This window comes from Leptonotus elevatus, chromosome 14 (assembly GCF_054856555.1).
Source record: "Leptonotus elevatus isolate MCC_2025b chromosome 14, RoL_Lele_1.0, whole genome shotgun sequence".
NCBI classification, from domain to species: Eukaryota; Metazoa; Chordata; class Actinopteri; order Syngnathiformes; family Syngnathidae; genus Leptonotus; species Leptonotus elevatus.
Window position 1 is genome coordinate 5,535,709 of NC_141252.1, and position 17,543 is coordinate 5,553,251.

General features: G+C 48.8%; 2 protein-coding genes across 12 annotated transcripts in view; both read right to left on the minus strand.

Annotated features, from left to right (window-relative positions):
* npas3 (neuronal PAS domain protein 3) overlaps window positions 1-3,731 on the minus strand; it is an 84,154-nt gene extending 80,423 nt beyond the window's left edge. The window contains exons 1-2 of one of the 4 annotated variants that reach the window (XM_086095026.1): window positions 3,679-3,731; window positions 1,925-2,008 (exon numbers count right to left, since the gene is read on the minus strand). Coding sequence is in view for 2 of the 4 variants with exons in the window: in XM_086095025.1 (XP_085951151.1) it covers window positions 1,925-2,008; window positions 2,491-2,511 (105 nt within the window). In the remaining 2 variants the exon portion in view is untranslated. Of the gene's footprint in view, window positions 1-1,924; window positions 2,009-2,490; window positions 2,631-3,678 lie in introns of those variants that run through there. The other 3 variants (XM_086095028.1, XM_086095031.1, XM_086095025.1) reach the window with 3 other exon arrangements.
* Window positions 3,732-3,946: 215 nt separating this feature from the next.
* akap6 (A kinase (PRKA) anchor protein 6) overlaps window positions 3,947-17,543 on the minus strand; it is a 58,922-nt gene continuing 45,325 nt past the window's right edge. For 7 of the 8 annotated variants that reach the window (XM_086095088.1, XM_086095089.1, XM_086095087.1 and 4 more), the window contains 4 exons: window positions 10,732-13,311; window positions 7,929-9,680; window positions 5,828-5,899; window positions 3,947-4,996 (listed from right to left, as the gene is read on the minus strand). In XM_086095088.1, the coding sequence (XP_085951214.1) occupies window positions 4,967-4,996; window positions 5,828-5,899; window positions 7,929-9,680; window positions 10,732-13,311 (4,434 nt within the window). In that variant the 3' untranslated portion in view covers window positions 3,947-4,966. The remainder of the gene's footprint in view (window positions 4,997-5,827; window positions 5,900-7,928; window positions 9,681-10,731; window positions 13,312-17,543) is intronic. The other variant, XM_086095090.1, reaches the window with a different exon arrangement.

The window sequence follows — 17,543 nt, forward strand, 5'->3', positions numbered from 1 at the left end:
TCACGAAGGACCACAAAAATAAATCTTCAAAATCAAGATTTGGACCATTTAAAGAAAAAAAATGGCTCCAAACCATGATTAGGAATAGTTGCCGATTATTTTGTTCATGGATTACTTGCCGATTAATCAATGAATTTTGACAGCTCCAGAATGAGCGGACTGATTTCAATTCAAAGCCCGGAATGTGAAAATGCGCCAAAGGCGACACACGGGCAATTTGGAACGGAACATTTGCACATTTTGGGAAAAAAAACGGTGAATATTTGGAAGGAGAAAAACACCAGCCCACGGAACATGAATATTTGACATATGTCAACATTGGAAAGATGGAAATGGGATGAAAAATGAGGAAGTTGCAGCTCGCAAAACAGGAATCCTAACATAGAACACACACACAAAAGGTGGCGTTGCATTCAAGGACCAGAAGGATTCCGTTGCAACTTTGGTACGAGTCCCACAAGTCACCACATGCGCTCAAACACAGCACGCATTTTCCAACGGCGACATTTCTGCTCGGACGACGACGTCGACGTCTCCGAGCGGACGATGAAGATGTCCGGCCGCGTTACCGTGACGACGGGGGAGAGCGCGACGAGCGTCAAATCGAATCAAGCGGCGGACGGCAAAAGTCGACGCGCGTTCATATTTGATGGATGAGGTCGGTTGGCCGGCCGGCCGAGGGTCAAAGTTGAGAGCCAGGCCCCCGCCGCCGTAATCAAAGCGGAAACTCCGCCGCCGCCGGTGATGAATGAACTGCTCGCGGGAATTACGCACGCCGCTGGGTGACGCCCACGCCTGCGCGCACACACGCTGCTATCGTAGCGGCACACCTCCACATGCAAATGATTGATCGTACACATCGACTTGTGTCTTTGTCACTGTCACGCACGCGCACGCACGCACGCACAATAACACGAAGGCATATGAAGGAAACACAAGCAGTCCAAACCAGTCACGCACACACACGCACTCGCTAAGTTACACGCACACACAAGCAGTTATCTCCGTCGCATACCTCAATATGCAAGTGATTGATAATAGACATCAACTTGTGTCTTTGTCTCACACACACAGACATGATGATTGATGGCGTCGCTGGGACGGCGCCGTCATCTTCACTTTGGGTTTTCGGTGGCCTTTCGGCGCTCGCCGTCTTTGCATCAAATTGTTTTCCAAATGTCTGCAGACGGCCGCCATCAACATTCAATCGCCGCGCGCGCAATTAATGGCAGCCCCGGCGATGCGTTCGAGGACCAGACAATGGCCGAGCGTCACCGCTAAAGAACTCGGCCCGCAACTAATGAAAGTCAGCAACGGATTTCATCGCTCAACGTTGCCTTTGCGTGATCGAACGTTGCCTTTCCAACCACCCAATTTGGATTCCAATTTGAAAAAGAAACGGCAGGAATTCGAAAAAGGCCCCAAATTGGCAAAAGGAAGGTTTTGCGCTTGGAGGGTGCGGATTTGGGAAAAGGAAATGTTGCCGATGGAAACGCCGGCAGACCGGAAATGTCGCACCATTCGATTGGATACGACCTCACGCACGTTTGTCGTCACAGAGCGAAGTCGGACGGGAAAGTCAAAGAATGTTTGGCGGGACGACAGAAATCTTTTGGGAATTAATTCAAGAGCGAATATAATTGCAATTAAGCGTCGATCAAAAGCAAAGTCGTGCGACGTCATCGGGCGGCGCACTCACTTCCTGGTCTTCTTCTTCTTCTTCTTCAAACTGACTGCTGGATCACATTCGATGGCGGAGTCCGCTCTCAATATTGGCAAAAGGTCACATGACGCGCCACATTTTCATTGGGCGCACACGCAGCGACGCGCCGGGACGCCGTTTGATTCCGACGCCACAACAACATGAACGACGCGCTTCCCTTGTAGTGCTCAAAACACACGCGCTAAGAATGTGAACTCTGACCTTGTGTGACCAGCTGAGTCTCGGGGTTGTTGGAGTGCTGCCGGCCAGGATGAAGTCCACTTGTCCATCGCGCCGCCCAGCAGTCTGCAACGAAACACTTGAGCGCTGATGGAACGACTGAGCAAAAGCAAAATGTCATTCCGTTAGCTAAGAAGCTTCAATGAGGAAAAATTGACATTGGTAAACCGCCAGCTAGCTTGCTGAGCGCTAACATGAGCATATCTGAGACAAGATTCATCCATTTTTCTGTCTGTCCATCTATCCACAAGTCTTCCATCGGCCTGCCTTCCTGTCTTTCTTCTGTCCGTCCGTCCTTCGTGGCAAACATTAGCTCACACAACCAAGCCGCAGGAAACAGTTCACACAAATGGACCTTACGAAACATGAGCAAGTAGCTTCTATTAGCAAACATGAGCAGATATAACCAAATTAGGCTAACGCTAATAAGCAAACATTTGGGATACACAAACTGTCAACAAGCCTAACAAAGTGAATTAGCAACATGTGGCTAGCATACTGTACGAGAGTACTAAAGCTAAATGCTAACAGTGTGTGGGAAGGCTTACGTGTATGGGGAACATGTTCATTGGACGTCCACAACGTTGAAGGGAAAGTTGGACTAAGTCACGCAGGAAGATATTCAAGAAAAAGACAAGGGCCAAGCAGGAAATGGAGGGCAGACTCCGCCTACATTCTGCCTTACTTCCTGTTTGAAACCAAAGACGGCACAACTGCATCTGCACGGTATCTTTCGTGACCAGCGCAGAAAACACAAAGACAATCTTTACGCAACGAAACGACATTTACGTGGTAGCAAAGAAAAGAAAACACGCACACACCAATGTGAAAATATGCATGACGATGGCGTGATTGTCTTCTTGTCACCTTTGACGAATCATTCCTGAGAGGGAGCGCACCGATCACTTTTGGTCGCTGCTTCAATCACAACAACATTAAGATCCTATAAAAACACATCTTCATCTTTTTATGATCATTTCTATCGTATTTATGATTTCCATCATCATCATCATCATCATCATCGCGGCGGCGGTGACCTTGTGGCAAGGAAGGGAAACACGTTTTTACTCCAAAGCGTCTGCACTTCAATCATGGCGCCAGGAGGCGGGAAAGTGGACGTGATTGAGGGCAGGGCAAAAAAAATGGCTGTAAAATGAGAATTGATTACTCCGATAATTAGAATCAAGTGAAACGTAAACACTCTGTTGACTTGTTACCGGGTAGACAAGATCTTGCTGCATTTTCATCGGAATTGGAGCCGACTTTCTCACTTTTACACACGCGCGCTTACTTTTAACAAACTTTTCCTTCTTTAGAGTGTAAAAATGAAAGCTGATCAGTTTGTAGACTGACAACATTGAGGAAAGAAATTTGGTGATGTGATCTCTCTAAACACATTTAGCAGTTAGCCTAGCCTAGCCTAGCCTAGCCTAGCCAATTTTTTTTTTACAAGAATTATTAGCCTACACTAGCTAAACTGAGATCATGCTCAGGACAGCCGAAGGACTGTTAGCATTAGCGAAGCCTAGCATGATGTTCCCTGATGATTGATACAAAAATGCAAATGAAATGAATCTTAAATACAAGTCATTAGCTTAGCATAGCCTAGCCTGGCATGATGCTACCATGATGAAGCGACACAAAAGTGAATTACTGAAAAATGTTCAAAGCGACTTCATTATTCTCATAATGTCGTCGCAAATAAGTAATCAAATAAATAATTAGCCTGGCCTCACCTGATGACTTGGTGGGAAAATGATCAATTCAGTAAGACTAGCAAAGATTTCCTTATCATGGCAAAAAAAAGGTTTATTGATTGTTAGCTTAGCCTAGCACAGCAAAGAGGGTGGAGCAATAACAGCAGAAGCACAATCATTATTCTAATTGCTTTTCTTTTTTACTGTTACGTTAGTTGAGCGTAATCATGAACGGCTAAAAACAACCTTTGACCGCTAGCATAGCAAGCCTAGCATGTGTGTCGGAAAAAAGACAACGGACAAGCCATGATCATTCTGAATGTTTATTAATAATTGGTGTCGCCAAGCATGCCTCTCGCGCGATAAGATGCTACAAGACGCTTTGACAACAACATCAGCTTCTTTTTCCTTTGACATCTTTTATCAATGGCGACATCCTGTCGCGCGTCAAATCCATCGAGTCAGAACAAAAACACGTTTATTTTTCAGCTGACGGGAGTTTTATGATCTCGTCAAGTGAACATGCAGTCAGGACACACGAAGCAACGCACACGCACAAGCAGCATTCCACCTTTACAAATGTACACGAGGTCAGCCTCCACATCCTCACCTTCATCATCATCATCATCATCATCATCACGGCGGCTAAAAAGGTAAGCAAGGCACAAATCGACTCAAACGCTATTTGCGTTTTAAGCAAAACTGGAAAACAGCAAAACCCGACCCACGCAACATGGCCGCCGCCACACGCCGCCACACGCAAGATGGCCGCTTTGCCAGCCTTGCATCCTCCTTTGTCACTTTTCACGCTCAATTTTCATCTCTCATTAACGCTCGCAGCCGTCGCACGTTCTTGTCAATGCGTGTGTGCGTTAACGTGTGTGTTTGTACGCGTCCATGTACACGTGTACGTGTACACGTGTGTGTGTGTGTGTGTGTGCGTAATCTGTGCATGTTTGAATGTGTATGTATGTGAGTTGTGTTTGCGTGTATATAAATGTGTGTGATTGCGTGTGTAAAGATGAATGAAGCGCTTGTGCGAGCGTGCACAACAGTGTGTGTTTGGGCATGCCTGCGGCCATTTTGTTTGTCCCGGTGCCGGTTGGACGACACGTTGATGCTGGGATCTTCTCGTCAAACCTTTTCGTTCCACTTCCTTCTCCTCTTCTTCGTCTTCTTCTTCTGCTCTTCATCTGCTTTCATATATTTGTCGTTGATCAGTCGCACGCACGCACGCACGCACGCACGCACGCACGCACGCACGCACGGCACTCGTCGTGGCGAGACATTTGTCAGTCCCACGTGGCGAGACGAGGACGCGCAGCCGTCACAGATGGACCATCGGTGTGGGTCGGCTCTGGACGGCACAAGACAAGAATTGCAGCAAATGAAAAGCGCTCGCTTGACTCCAACGTGGTTTGCATTCATTCCGACGTCAATTGAAGGAAAAGCAATTGAAGTTGAGGAAGCACAAAATCAAACCTTTTCGCGAAACTCAAAACGAGAGCGAGTGGAGCTAACATCCTCGCTGTTTTGTGTGTGTGCGCGCGCGTGCGTGCGTGTTGTTTCTGCTCTTTTGTGAGTATGAAACTTTCGAGCTTCAGTGGATGATGAAACCCGAGTGTGCGCACACGCACGCGCGCGCGCGCGCTTGCGGACCTTCTGCTGTCTGGGTCACGGAGCACATCACGAGCCGCATTCACGATTGCTTTAATTGAGTCCGCGTGTGTGCGTGTGCGTGAACAGGTGGGCTAGACCGGGACACCCGACGGGGGTCAGCACCAGATTTATGCACCGCTGAGATCACGTGTGCACGCGTGTGTATTTTGTCCTCCTGCGTGCGCGTGTGCGTGCGTGCGTGCGTGTTGAAACAACAACCTGCAGCTGTTGAGCTGTCAGAGCGTCTACACGACTCGCGTGCCCTGCCCTGAGGGGTGTGCGTGCTCGCCTGCGTGCATGTGTGTCGTTTGGGAGCACTGAGGTTTGCTGAGCCCTGGAGGCACCCATAGGCCAGCCACAAGCGCGCGCGCGCACACACGCTCACATTTATATTCTTTTTGTCAAAAGATCACATAATAAAAGTGTCATGGCAACCAAGAAATTGTGGCGACCAGTCCATCGTTTGTCTACATGTGACTGGCGACCTAACGAAGGCAACGGCGGTGGATGATTCCAATTTGTGACCTACTCTGATTGGCCGAAGCAAGACTTGGCTCCGCCCCTGTGCGGCCTTGGCGGCTTGATTGGCAGCGCTCACCTGCTACCCAAAAGACAAAGAATAAACAATTCAGACATCTTTCTTTGTTGTCCAATGAAAGGATACATTTTTTTACACATTTTAAGCGAAAACGGAAAAAGTGCCTGCCGGAGGTCGAACGCGCGTCCGTTGATTTCTGATCTCCTGAACGCAGCCCACAAAGATTTTTGGGTTGCGCCGAACGCTCAGCGAGTTTGTTTCCGTGAATGACAACCACGTCGATCGTTTTGAAAAGGTGCCAAATTACGACCAAGTGTTGCGTATTTTAGTTGAGCGACCTCCAATGGCCATGTAAAATAGTGCAGAAATCCCAAAGCGAGACTCGAACCTAGCCCCTCCGGCTTATGGGACTGAGCAATTGGGCCAATGATGGTTTGAGTGTTGAATTGTTGACTAATTGTTTTCTTGGTGCTGTTTTGTAACAACCGACAACGTCGCGGCGCCTTTTCCGAACCTCAAGCACGTAAAGACGTTTACTGTCGAACCTCACGGAACGTCTTCCTGACCGCAACCTTGAGTCCGTGACGGCCCAAAAACAGAAAATCACACGAAGCTCATTCGCGACCAGTCAGCTCGGTAAGATGAACGTTCGTCTTGTGACCAGATGATCCCACTTTGAGTTTCAGGTTTGTATTTTTTCGCTATTTAACGCGGCCAGCAGAGGTCGCTCAACTTCAATACGGAACACTTGCTCGTGTTTTGCCAAATATCGCCGCTATCGTTGGAGGACTTTTTGTCTTTCCATGTGTTGAGAAAACGCCGGCCAAGCGGCGCGACGTGCCGCCTCAAGGCCGGCTCATTGCTATGCGGCGCCGCGCGCAAGCAGACAAAGAGTCCAAAGTGCTAAAAGTGGCTAAAGCACGGCGCTTGCAAGACGGCGTGCTGATTTGCATGAGGAAATAGAAAAGTGAGCGAAGGGAAAAAAAAGGAGCCCAAACGTGCTAATTCAAGGCTGATGAATCCTAATCAAATGCGACTGATAGTAATTATGCTGATGTTGTTCCCTGGACCTGAAAGTGAGACGTCTGCAAATCCCACCTTGCATTAACACCTCGGGGAGGCCTTGGGGGGAGGGGGGGATAGGGGGGGGCACATCTTTGAAATAGAGCTGAATAAAAGTCCTATTGAGAAGACGGCATCAGGCGGGGACGGCAAAATTCTGCGTACAACGAAATGCATTCGGAAAAAAAAACCTCCTGTTCGGTTGCTTTGTCAGGAACAAAAACATTCCCGAGACGTTTCGATATGTTTGCACATTACGATAAACATCATGAGCCGCATTTTGTCAAATTTCAACACGTCCCATCATGAACGTCATTTCATTGAATCATTATTATTCCGAAAATGGACATGAGCAGCCAGAAGATTGAAAAATGTACTACGACTCATCGGAATCAATATGGCTGACCTCGCACACGCTTTTTATAATCATTGATGGCAATTTTGTTTGGCGAATGTAGATTGCGGCTTAACGGAAGTTTTGGAAAGAAAGAAGGTGTGAAGGGGACGGGAGGAGATCGGGCGCCGGTACCAGAAGGTATCGGGGTTGCCTACCGATGACATCGCCGCGGGATTGGCTGGAAATGATCCGGTTGGCGTGGAAAGATTTCAATAACAAAATGTTTGGACTGAAACTGTAAAAACATAAATAAAGCTAAGAATATAAAAGCGGGATACGTTAAGATTATAGTTAAAATAATAGATCAAATGAGATCAAATGAAAATACATGTCAAAGAATGGAAAAAAACAAATATTATCAAATGAATTTACTGAGATGTGACAAATATTGTCAGTTTTGACTGCGAACGTGTTCTTATTATCATTCCAACTGTTTTTCTTCTTGTGATTTGTAAACAGCTAAAAAGGAAGCAAACCAAAGTGAAGACGTGACCGGCGCATTTGGCTTCGTAAGCGCGGACGTCACGGGCAGGCGCGACGCCACCGATAGGGTGTGGCACGCTAATCACATCGGGTTCCGACGGCGGGTGCGAGTGTCGGCGTGGCCAAGATTTGTGAGGATTAAGCACCAACCTGCTTCTTCTTGGCCGTCAGCAGCGCGCTTGTCTTGGCTTCCTGTCGCCTGCGTCCCAGCGCCGCCCTGGCTTCAGGCGGCTTGGCGGCGGCCGCCCCCCGCCTCCCCGCCGCCGCCGCCACCGCCGCCGCCGCCGCCGCCGCCGCCCTATCAGCCTCTTTGATCGGCCTGCAGTTAATTTTGGGATTAATACGCGTGGCGGAGGCGGGCGGCTCTTTTGAGGGATTTGTCGGCGAGCCGCTGACACTTATCTTGGTCATTACGCCGCCAATATTGGATTGAAGCGTTTTAGTATCTGCCAAACATTGGGCCGGCGAGGAGTCTATCGGGGCGACACGCGCCCGGGGATTAAGATAAGAAGGAGCCTCATTACTACGCGCCTCCTCCCGCCACCCTGACACATGGCGGGCCCCGAGGCGCCGGGCCTCCCCCCGCCTCGCTTCCCCCGAAGCCTCGCTGAGGACGGAGAAGGAGCTGTAAGGAGGCTCTGGGGCAGCTGGGACGGCACGCTTGACCTCCTCGGGGTCTCGGAGATCCGCCTTCTCCTGGGGGAAGCACCTTGGACCCCCCGTCTTGGAGATCTTGCTGGGGCAGAGTAGCGAGCCCTGCTGGATCTCGCCCTGGATGGAGGAGGTGATGTCAGGAGGCTCCGGGACAGCCAAGACCACACTCTGGATTTCTTCGGGTGCTTTCTCCTCCAGGCAGAAACCCTGCAGGGGTTTTGGGCCCTCAAGTTGAGAGATCTTTGGTGTCTTGTCAACGGGGGGCAAACCTTGATAGATTTGACTGTACGGTGTTTCCAAAACAGCGGACGTGACCCTCTGGACCTCCTCGGGCTCTCGGAAATCCGCCTTCTCCTGGGGGAAGCAACTTGGACCCCCCGTCTTGGAGATCTTGCTGCGGCAGAGTAGCAAGCCCTGCTGGATCTCGCCCTCGACGGGGAAGGTGATTTCAGGAGGTTCTAGGACAGCCGAGACGAGCCTCTGGACATCCTCAGGCGTCTTCTCTGCTGGGAGGGAGCCCTGAAGGGGCTGTGGGGACTCAAGCACAGAGATCTTTGGTTTGTTCTGGGCCGGCGGCATAGTGCAGTCGAGTTGATGGACCTTGCCGCTGACTGAGAAGGAACCGTGAGAAAGCTCCGGTACGGCCGAGACCGCACTCTGGATCTTTTCGGGTGGTTTCGCCACCAGGTAGAAACCCTGCAGGGGTTTTGGGCCCTCAAGTTGAGAGATCTTTGATGTCTTCTCAACGGGTGGCGAGCCTTGGTGGACTTGACTGTATGGAGGTTCCCGGACAGCGGACATGACCCTCTGGATCTCCTCGGGGTCTCGGGGACGAGCCTCAGTCAGTTTGGAGAACTGGAGTGTTTTCTTGGTGGGCGGCATGCTGTAGCAGAGCGGCGGGCCCAGGTACACCTCCTCCGTGCAGGCGGGGAAGAGCGTCTCCTCGTCACGGACGTCCGGACTGGGTGGCAGCGAGGGGGCGGGGCTCGCAGGGGCGCCGTCACGCGACTCCAAGTCCAGAGCGTCGGCATCTGCGTCGTGGCAGCGGTGACGCCTTTGAGAAGGGGTGACCGGGCCCGGCGCGGGGGCAGCGGCGCAGGTGGGGATGAGGTAAGGCGCGGGCGCGGCGCTCTGGTCCTCGGCGCGCTGAGTGACTTCGCCGCAGTCGCTGTCGTGAGACGAGAGCGACAAGTAGGCGTAGAAGTCGCCGTTGCGCAGATGCAAAGGCTGATGGGAATGTTGCGTCACCTGCAGCGAGCACAAAGGACACAAAGGTCACGTAATGGCCGTCGTAGTGACGCGTTGAAATAAAGGCGCGATCCGCCAAGCGACGGATTCAATTAGCGCCCGCATTGAATGTCTGCCGCGTTGCGTTTGCCCTTCAAACAAACAGAAAAGCAAAACTTTGCCGCCGCTAATTGAAAAGATCGTCAAGTGCGACCGAGCAAAGATGCACTTGCACCTTCTGCCACTCTGCGGAATGGCGTCCTGACACCGCAAACGGACATTTTTATGAACTCATTGGCTGGCAGCCATTGAGACTGAAGCAACCCCCTTCCTTCGTTCCTGACTGGATTTTTACTGATTTTGCAAGAACCCACAGAATATGGAAGCTACCAAAAGAAAGATTTTGAGTCTCTTCTTTCGTCAGCAAACAAATACATTTCTTTGGTTTCCGTTTTGAAACAATTTGCATTAGAATAGAACTAAGTTGCATCATTATTCACAAATCTGATTGAAGCAGTGGGAAAATAGTTTTTTTGCAACATGGCCCTGGTGGATCTCGTGTACTCTTATGCCACCTGCTGGCCCTTCTTGTAATAACTACCATTGCTTTAAGCACTGTCTTCAGTTCAGAGGCAACTTCAAAGCCTTCTGTATAAAAAAAACACATCAAATACATTTTTGGGACCATATTTAAAATAGAACGTAGCAAATAGCTAAAAGTAGGTTCAAGACATCGCTGTATTAGTTATCAAAATATTTTGAATGGAATTAGTATTTTCCATGTAACTTTATATGTCATTTAAATAAATAAATACATTCTTAACGGTCAGACTCTTAATCATAAAATGTTGTGAGGACCGATACCTTGAAATAAAAAATAAAATAAAACCGATATCGATACCTGGTATTATCCATATTGGCACTTTCCTCGGCCTGATTTTTTTCAATGGATTTTCTATTTGTCATGTTTAAATTAATGAACATTTGCATGTCAATACTGTAGAATGAACTTTTCATTAATGTATATATAATATTATTAAAGAGTTGTAGAATGTGTGTGCGTGTATGTTACCTTTTCTCTGATTTGCTGGAATGAGGCGGGGCGCAACGCGCCGTCGGACTTCCTGATGCTCTGCGTCGGCTCCTGTCCCAGAACCTCTTTGCTCCGGCGGGCCTCTGAAGTCAAGTCCAGGATTTCCATGACAAAGTCGTGCACGGCCTCCTTGGCCTGAGGCGAGGAGGGGGAGGAGGGGGAGGAGGGGGAGGAGGGGGAGGTGAGCGCGGTGGGCGCGGAGCACGAAGGCAGCGAGTGCTGGCAGCAAGAGGAACCAAGAGAGCTCTTCCACTTTTTGGTCGGCAGGCAGGAATGTTTGTCCTGGACTTTGCTCCTGCTCTCCTCCGTCACCAGCGAGGAGAACTTAAACTTCTCCTGGATGGTGATGGCCTTCCGGTGGCGGGAAGGGGAGGCGCTCTGGCAGGGTAACTCCCCCTTAAGCTGCCCCACTAAGGAGGAGGCGCCAGTGGCCGGCAGGAACTCGCTGGACGGTGACAAAGGAAACAGGGCGGCATCCTTTTCTGCTTTGGGGAATGTGAGGGAGTTCCTGAGAAGTTCTCCTCTATTGGGGAGAGCTACTCCTCTCATGGAGAGAGGATCTCCTCTCATCTTGAGAGCTTCTCCTCTCTTGGTGAACACACCGGACTCCTCTTGCAGGAGTTTGTCGTCGTCTTCGTTGCCTTTCAGGCTGCTCTGCTCCACGTTCCCGTTCTCCATGTCATCCACAAACTGGCTGATGAAGCTCCTTGCGGCGTTCCTCCGGTTCTCCTCATCTTGGTGCAGCTCCTGGTCTTGCTTGGCAGAGTTCAGTAGGTGTCCTTGCTCAAGGTTGGTCCCACACTGAAGTTCATCCCATAGTCCAGCTTCCGTCTTTGAGGCGCGAGGTGGCCGCAGCCAAGCCTGCAGCTCCTTCTTCAGGTCGTCCAAGCCCAGCATGTAGGACTCCTCCATGGCGGCCTCGTCGTCCCGATCCTCTTCCTCGTTCCCAGATGAGGCAGGCGTCAGCCTCTCCTCCTCCTCCTGGACTCCCATCTCCTCCTCGGTGAGAGTGAGGGTGGAGGAGGAGAGGAGGTCGCTGTCGTCTTCGTCGTCGGTGCAGGCGGACGTGCAGGAGACGTTGACCACCATGCTCAAGCTAACGGCGTCCGCCTCCTCTCGGTGGCCGCTCCTTCTACAGCACCTCCTGTAGGAAGTCTGCTTGCCGGTCCCCGCCGAGGTCTGTTCCAGAAGCAGGTTCCGGTGGTTGGGGAGCATGGTGAGTTCTTCGGAACCCATAGACGACTCATCGCCGCTGCTCAACTCGGTGAGCGACGCAGAGTTCTCATTGATGAGTGACGGTAGAGCCTCGCGGGAACGTCGCGAGCGCCGGCCGCCCAGCGAAGGGGAGGCGACCAGCTGTCGGTGAAGAGGAAACCTGCTGCGAAGCGTCATGTCCGAAACGCTGCGAGTCATCTTGGTGGCCAGAGGACTCTGAATGTTCTCCAGACGTTTCAGGAGATCCAGAGTTCTCCCGCTCAGCTCCCCGGAAGACAACTCTCCTTGCGCTCCCCCACCAACCCTGTGGCCTTCTGGACCAATGTGGTCCTCGTCGCTTGTCTGGCACAGGTCCAGCTCCCCCAGGCTGGCGCTGATGTCGCCGTCCAGGCTGTGACAAACGGCCAGGCCGCTCTCCAGGGAGGCGCTGCGATGGAGGTGCTCTTTGGAGGGGAACAGTTCACAACCCAGCGACAGAAGGGACTCCAGAGAAGACCCCGGCGATAAGACGGGACTAGAGCCTGGGTGTCGGAGCCCAGCGAGTTCATCCAAACCGCGGCTCAGAGGACACTTGGATACGCTTTGGTCAAGGTGATCCTGATCCTTCATCAATATCTCCTCACTACCTCCTTTCTTGAGGCTCAACAGCAACTCTTCTTCTTCAGTAGTTCTTTGGATTCCGTCTCCTCTTTGGTCCTCTTTGTGCAGCATCACAGTGGCGGCGTCCGCGCCCCCATCCTCGTCGTTGAGTATTCCACGGCACATCATCTCAATATCTCCTGCGTCGCTAACAATTCCACTTTCGCTTCCGGAGTGACGGCTGCCGGATGAGCGGCCGCTGTCCCTGCCCCCTTCCCTGCCCCCTTCCCTGCCCCCTTCCCTGCCCCCTTCCCTCTGAAGTCTCCCCTGCCCAGCTCGCTGGCCTGGCATCAGCCCACCCAGGAGGTCCGGGAGGGACTCCATGGAAGAGAAAGTGGAGTCCTTGCTCAGGCTCTTGTGGAACATGTGCTGCTTCCTCATGGCTGCCTTAAAGGTCACGTGAGGACGCTCTGAAGTTGCGTCCAACTCCACCGTGTGAAGGCTGTACACCTGGTAGACAGGCGGAAGCGTCTGAGAACTCATCTGAGGAGGGGGGACGTTCCCTGAAGGCATACTGGTCTCGGAGCAGGAGCAGGGAAGGTTGTGCGTCAGGTCGGGTTCTGGAACTTCTGGAGCTTCTGCGATGGTCATGTCGGTCTCGTCCCATTCCCAAGAGTCATCTGGAGCCAAAGAGGCCAGGGAAGTTTGGACGGGGATCGCCTGGTGCGGGTCCAACAGGCCTGCTTCCAGAAAGTTCCCTGGAACCTGCAGACCAGACAAAAAATTATAATAATTCACTCATTTTACCACAAACTTGTGACTAACACTGAAAACATTTTTTTGTTGAAGGACATTTGACTATCACAGTTTTGTGTACAATTTGACATTTGAATATTTATCCATTCATCCATCCATCAATGCAAAAAAAAAGTATTGTTTGAAAGAATGTAGTCATTTAATCATAATTAAATCATTTATATTTTTTATATATATATATTTTTATTATTGTAATAAAAATGTCAGAACCATTTATTTCACATAATACGATTTAGTTTTGCTTTGTTGTTGTTTTTTACATTTATTTCCATAAAATAATTGTTTGCTTCAATGCAATTAAAGTAGAAATAAGACAATTGCAAGTAAGAATTTAAATATTCTATACATGCATTTTAAAAATGTATCTCGCTAATGAGTTGATTATACTTGCATCAAAAATAAATTGTACAAATAAATAATGAAAAATGAATGCATGCAACATTTTTTAAAGATGATAAAACAATTGGATAAGTAATTACGTATAATGAAGTTAACTATAAAATCACCATTAGAACATGACAACGATTGAAATCAATACCTTTTAAATACGCTTCACATGTAAAATGTGTCAAAGTTATTTCTTCAAACGATCGGTTTATCGATCGTAATTCGGTGAACTTCGAACAATACAATTGGAAGATGAGAATGACTTATGATATTTTTCTGAAAGGAAGAAGAAGACGAAAGAAAGTCGGAAGATTCCGCCGTCGAGCAAAGCCATGAATAATTCACAGTGGACGTCAACACGCAAACAAAAACCTTCCGAAGGCGGCGGCGGCGGCGGCGGCGGCGGCGGCGCTGGCAAAATGTGCTTAGACGCCGGAATTGTTCACTTGTGCAGACGTAATTATACAAATTGATCCTCATCTCGTTAATACGAATGTGTGTGTGCGTGTGCTGCATATTAGTCATTCATAGCCTATTAAGCTCATAAACTCATTGGCCGTGTGCGTGTGCGTAATAGATTTGTGTGTTTCGGATAAGGCCGACGCATGGCCGCGAAGGGGCGGGGCTTCCCGCCACTTCATCCAATCAAACTTCCCACCCAAAAAAAGCGTCTTCTGTATTATTTACTTGTGACTGATTTGACGTCCGTCCGTCCTCTGGAGTTTGAGCTAAGCATTGTGGGTAATTTCATGATGAGCGACAAGCGTCTTCTTCTTCGTGCGTGCGTCACTATGATTTCTCATCTTGCTTGACAGAGGAGAGGAAGACGAGGACACGGCGGGGGGGGGCGGAAATCCCAACTGGGGTCAAAGGTGAGATGAGAAAGAGGAGGATGAGGAACTAATGAGATGAGGAGGAAGAGGACGAGGTGGAGACGAGAAGATGAGAAGATGAGAGGACCGCGACGGAACGAGAAAGTATATAAAAGCATTCCTGAAGAAAAAAGAAAAATAGACAGAACGATATTCAATGATGTGGAATGATTGGAATGAGTTGAGACGTGGACGCTTTCGGCATATTGAGAACGGTTACCACGTCGGACGAAATGTGCTGAATTTCAAAACAAGAAGCATGAACACGTTATGTGGAATGTGCCGTCGAGAATGAATGGATTTTGGGGCGTGGCAAATGTTACATTTGTGGTCAATGGGATTTTTCTTCTTTTCCAAGTTAAAAAATGGTGAATCGAATGAATCTGTTGCGTTGAATGTCGGAATGAAAATGTTGAATTTGAGAGAAATTGGCAATATTTGGAATGAGAAAAATCATTGGCCGCAAGACGTTTTGGAATATGTTGACGTTGGAATGACACGAATCGCTTGGAAGTAGATGCATGTCAAAGTAATGGGGGAAGAAAAAAGGAAATAGCAGGTGTGAAAGGAGAGAAGATGAGGCGGTATGAGAGGAAGATGAGAAAAGGAGGATGAGGTCATGAGGAGCTAACAAAGACGTGATGAAAGGGAGGAGCTCAAGACGAGTGCGAGGAAGAGGACGAGGAGCGGTTGAGGAGGAAAATGATGATGAAATGAGAAGGAGGCGACCAGTTGCTTGATGGCGAGCAGGAAAGAGGAGCACGAGGAGAAGTGGCGAGGAGGAGGAGAAACCGCCACAGACGTCATTGGAGGAGGTGAGAAACGGAGCTGAGATTGCGGACGAGGAGGACGCTTCTCTTTGGAGGCTTTTCCATTCGCTTTCCACTGACCGGTCCCATTTGTTAGCTTAGCGCCAGTCGGACGCTGCCGGCGGCCCGGCGAGCTCGCCGTCGTTATTCATCGTCTTCATCGGGCGCCCACGCCGCATGTCAAAACCTTGAGGGAGGTCGGCATCGGCAAAGGCTCCAACAACACGCATGAATCACGCCGACGTGATGCTGTTCACGTGTAAAGCGCACATGTGAGTGGTCGCCGGGTGGTGCACGTAACTCATTTGCTCCCCAAAAACAGTTAAGTAAGTTCTATTTTCAAATATTGCCACGCTCCCAAAGTCATATTTTTTATGCAAGAGCATGCAGAAGGCAGAAGGGTTCAAGTAATGGCCGTTATTAGAAAAATGGCCAGCAGGTGGCGGCAGAGTATAAGAGATCAACCACGTTGCATCGATCTCTTTTTGCCAGTGTTTTCAACAGATTCGTGAATAATGATGAAATTAAGCTACATGCTAACGCTAATTGCTGCAAAATGGAAACGGATAGAAATATACTTTTTTTCTGATGAAAGTGGGTTTTGGTGGGTTCCGTGTTTTAATAGCAATAGAACACAACATTTTGTGGGCATTGCAAAGCGAAAAGGGTTGCTTCATTCAAAATGGTTGCCAGTCAATGAGTCAGTGTAAGGAAAGATACGCGCAGTCGTTCAAACAGCGCAAGCTCCGTTTTCCGATGGCCAACTTTTCAATTGGTTCCAGTTTCTACGATTATTTCCCCTCAAAATGTTGCCCTGAATTTTGTACAAAAGGTAAAAAAATGGTAACCGGATTACTTTTCAAGGTATTGTTGCTGCGGCATGTGAACGTCTGCAGGATACTTTTCAAGGTAACTCGGACCGACACTATCGAAGGGGAACTTAAAAATGTAGCTTGCCGTCCGCACACACAAAAAAATCAAGTCATCGCTGACTTTTTAAAGGGCTGTTAAATAATCGGATTACTTTTCAAAATGACTGCGGGAACACTGCTAGCATCAAATGTAACTTGTAAAATCAGGTCATCATTTCATTATTAAGTCACAAGCTACTTTTAACGGAGTAATCGCTAATCAGATTACTTTTTCCTCAGGTTTTTGTGGGGGGGGGGGGGATGAAATCCATTTCAGACCAACGATGCCATCTCACGTGCCACATAGTCATGTTTCACTTTGATGGACGGAAGTGTCGGCAGTTGTGATCATACAAATGGCGGACGCACGCACGCACGCACGCACACACTGTAGCAAAAGGCATTGAGTTGATCGGCGAGCAGTCGCGTTCATTTATAAGCTAAAGCGCCATCGTCGTTGTTTTTCTTGCCTCCGCACAGGAAGTCAAATGACTCCTCGCTGGGCGGCGAGGTCACGGCGTCCCGACGCCCATATTTGTCATCCCTGCGAGTGTGCGTGAGTGCGTGCGTGGACGCGCGCGCACACACACGCGTTGCCGTGTTGGAACGAGGTTTTGTTCATCTGAAAGCTTCTTGCCCTTTTAAAAGCGATTGTAATTTACAAGGACGCCAGACTTCATAAATCATGAGTACGTTTCAAAAAGTACTGAATGTAAAAAAAATATACAAAATGACTACTACTACTACCAATGTAAATACAAATAAAAACACTATTACTACTAATAAAAGTATATGTGCAATTTCTAAAGAAATTGCTTGTGAATGCTGAAAGCTAAATGCTAACGTTTCAATGAATGTGGAGTGCTTTATAACAATAACAATAATAATAATAATAATGTGAAATGACATGAATATAATGATAAATTATATGAAACGGAACTTGGGCTCCAACCTGGATACGAACCACGGATGTTGTCTGCGGGAGTTGAAAGCGGACCAAAAAGTCAGCAGAATGAAAATAATAATAAACTCGATTGCAGGGGAATGCTGAAAGCTAAATGCTAATAGCTGGAAGTTTATCAAGTACATTGAAAGATAAATGATGTGAAAATGACAAAGTATGAATTGCAGTTGAAAGATAAATAAATAAAAAGAACACTTGAACCCGGGAGGCGTGAATTTTTGGGAAGCAAGTTGAATCG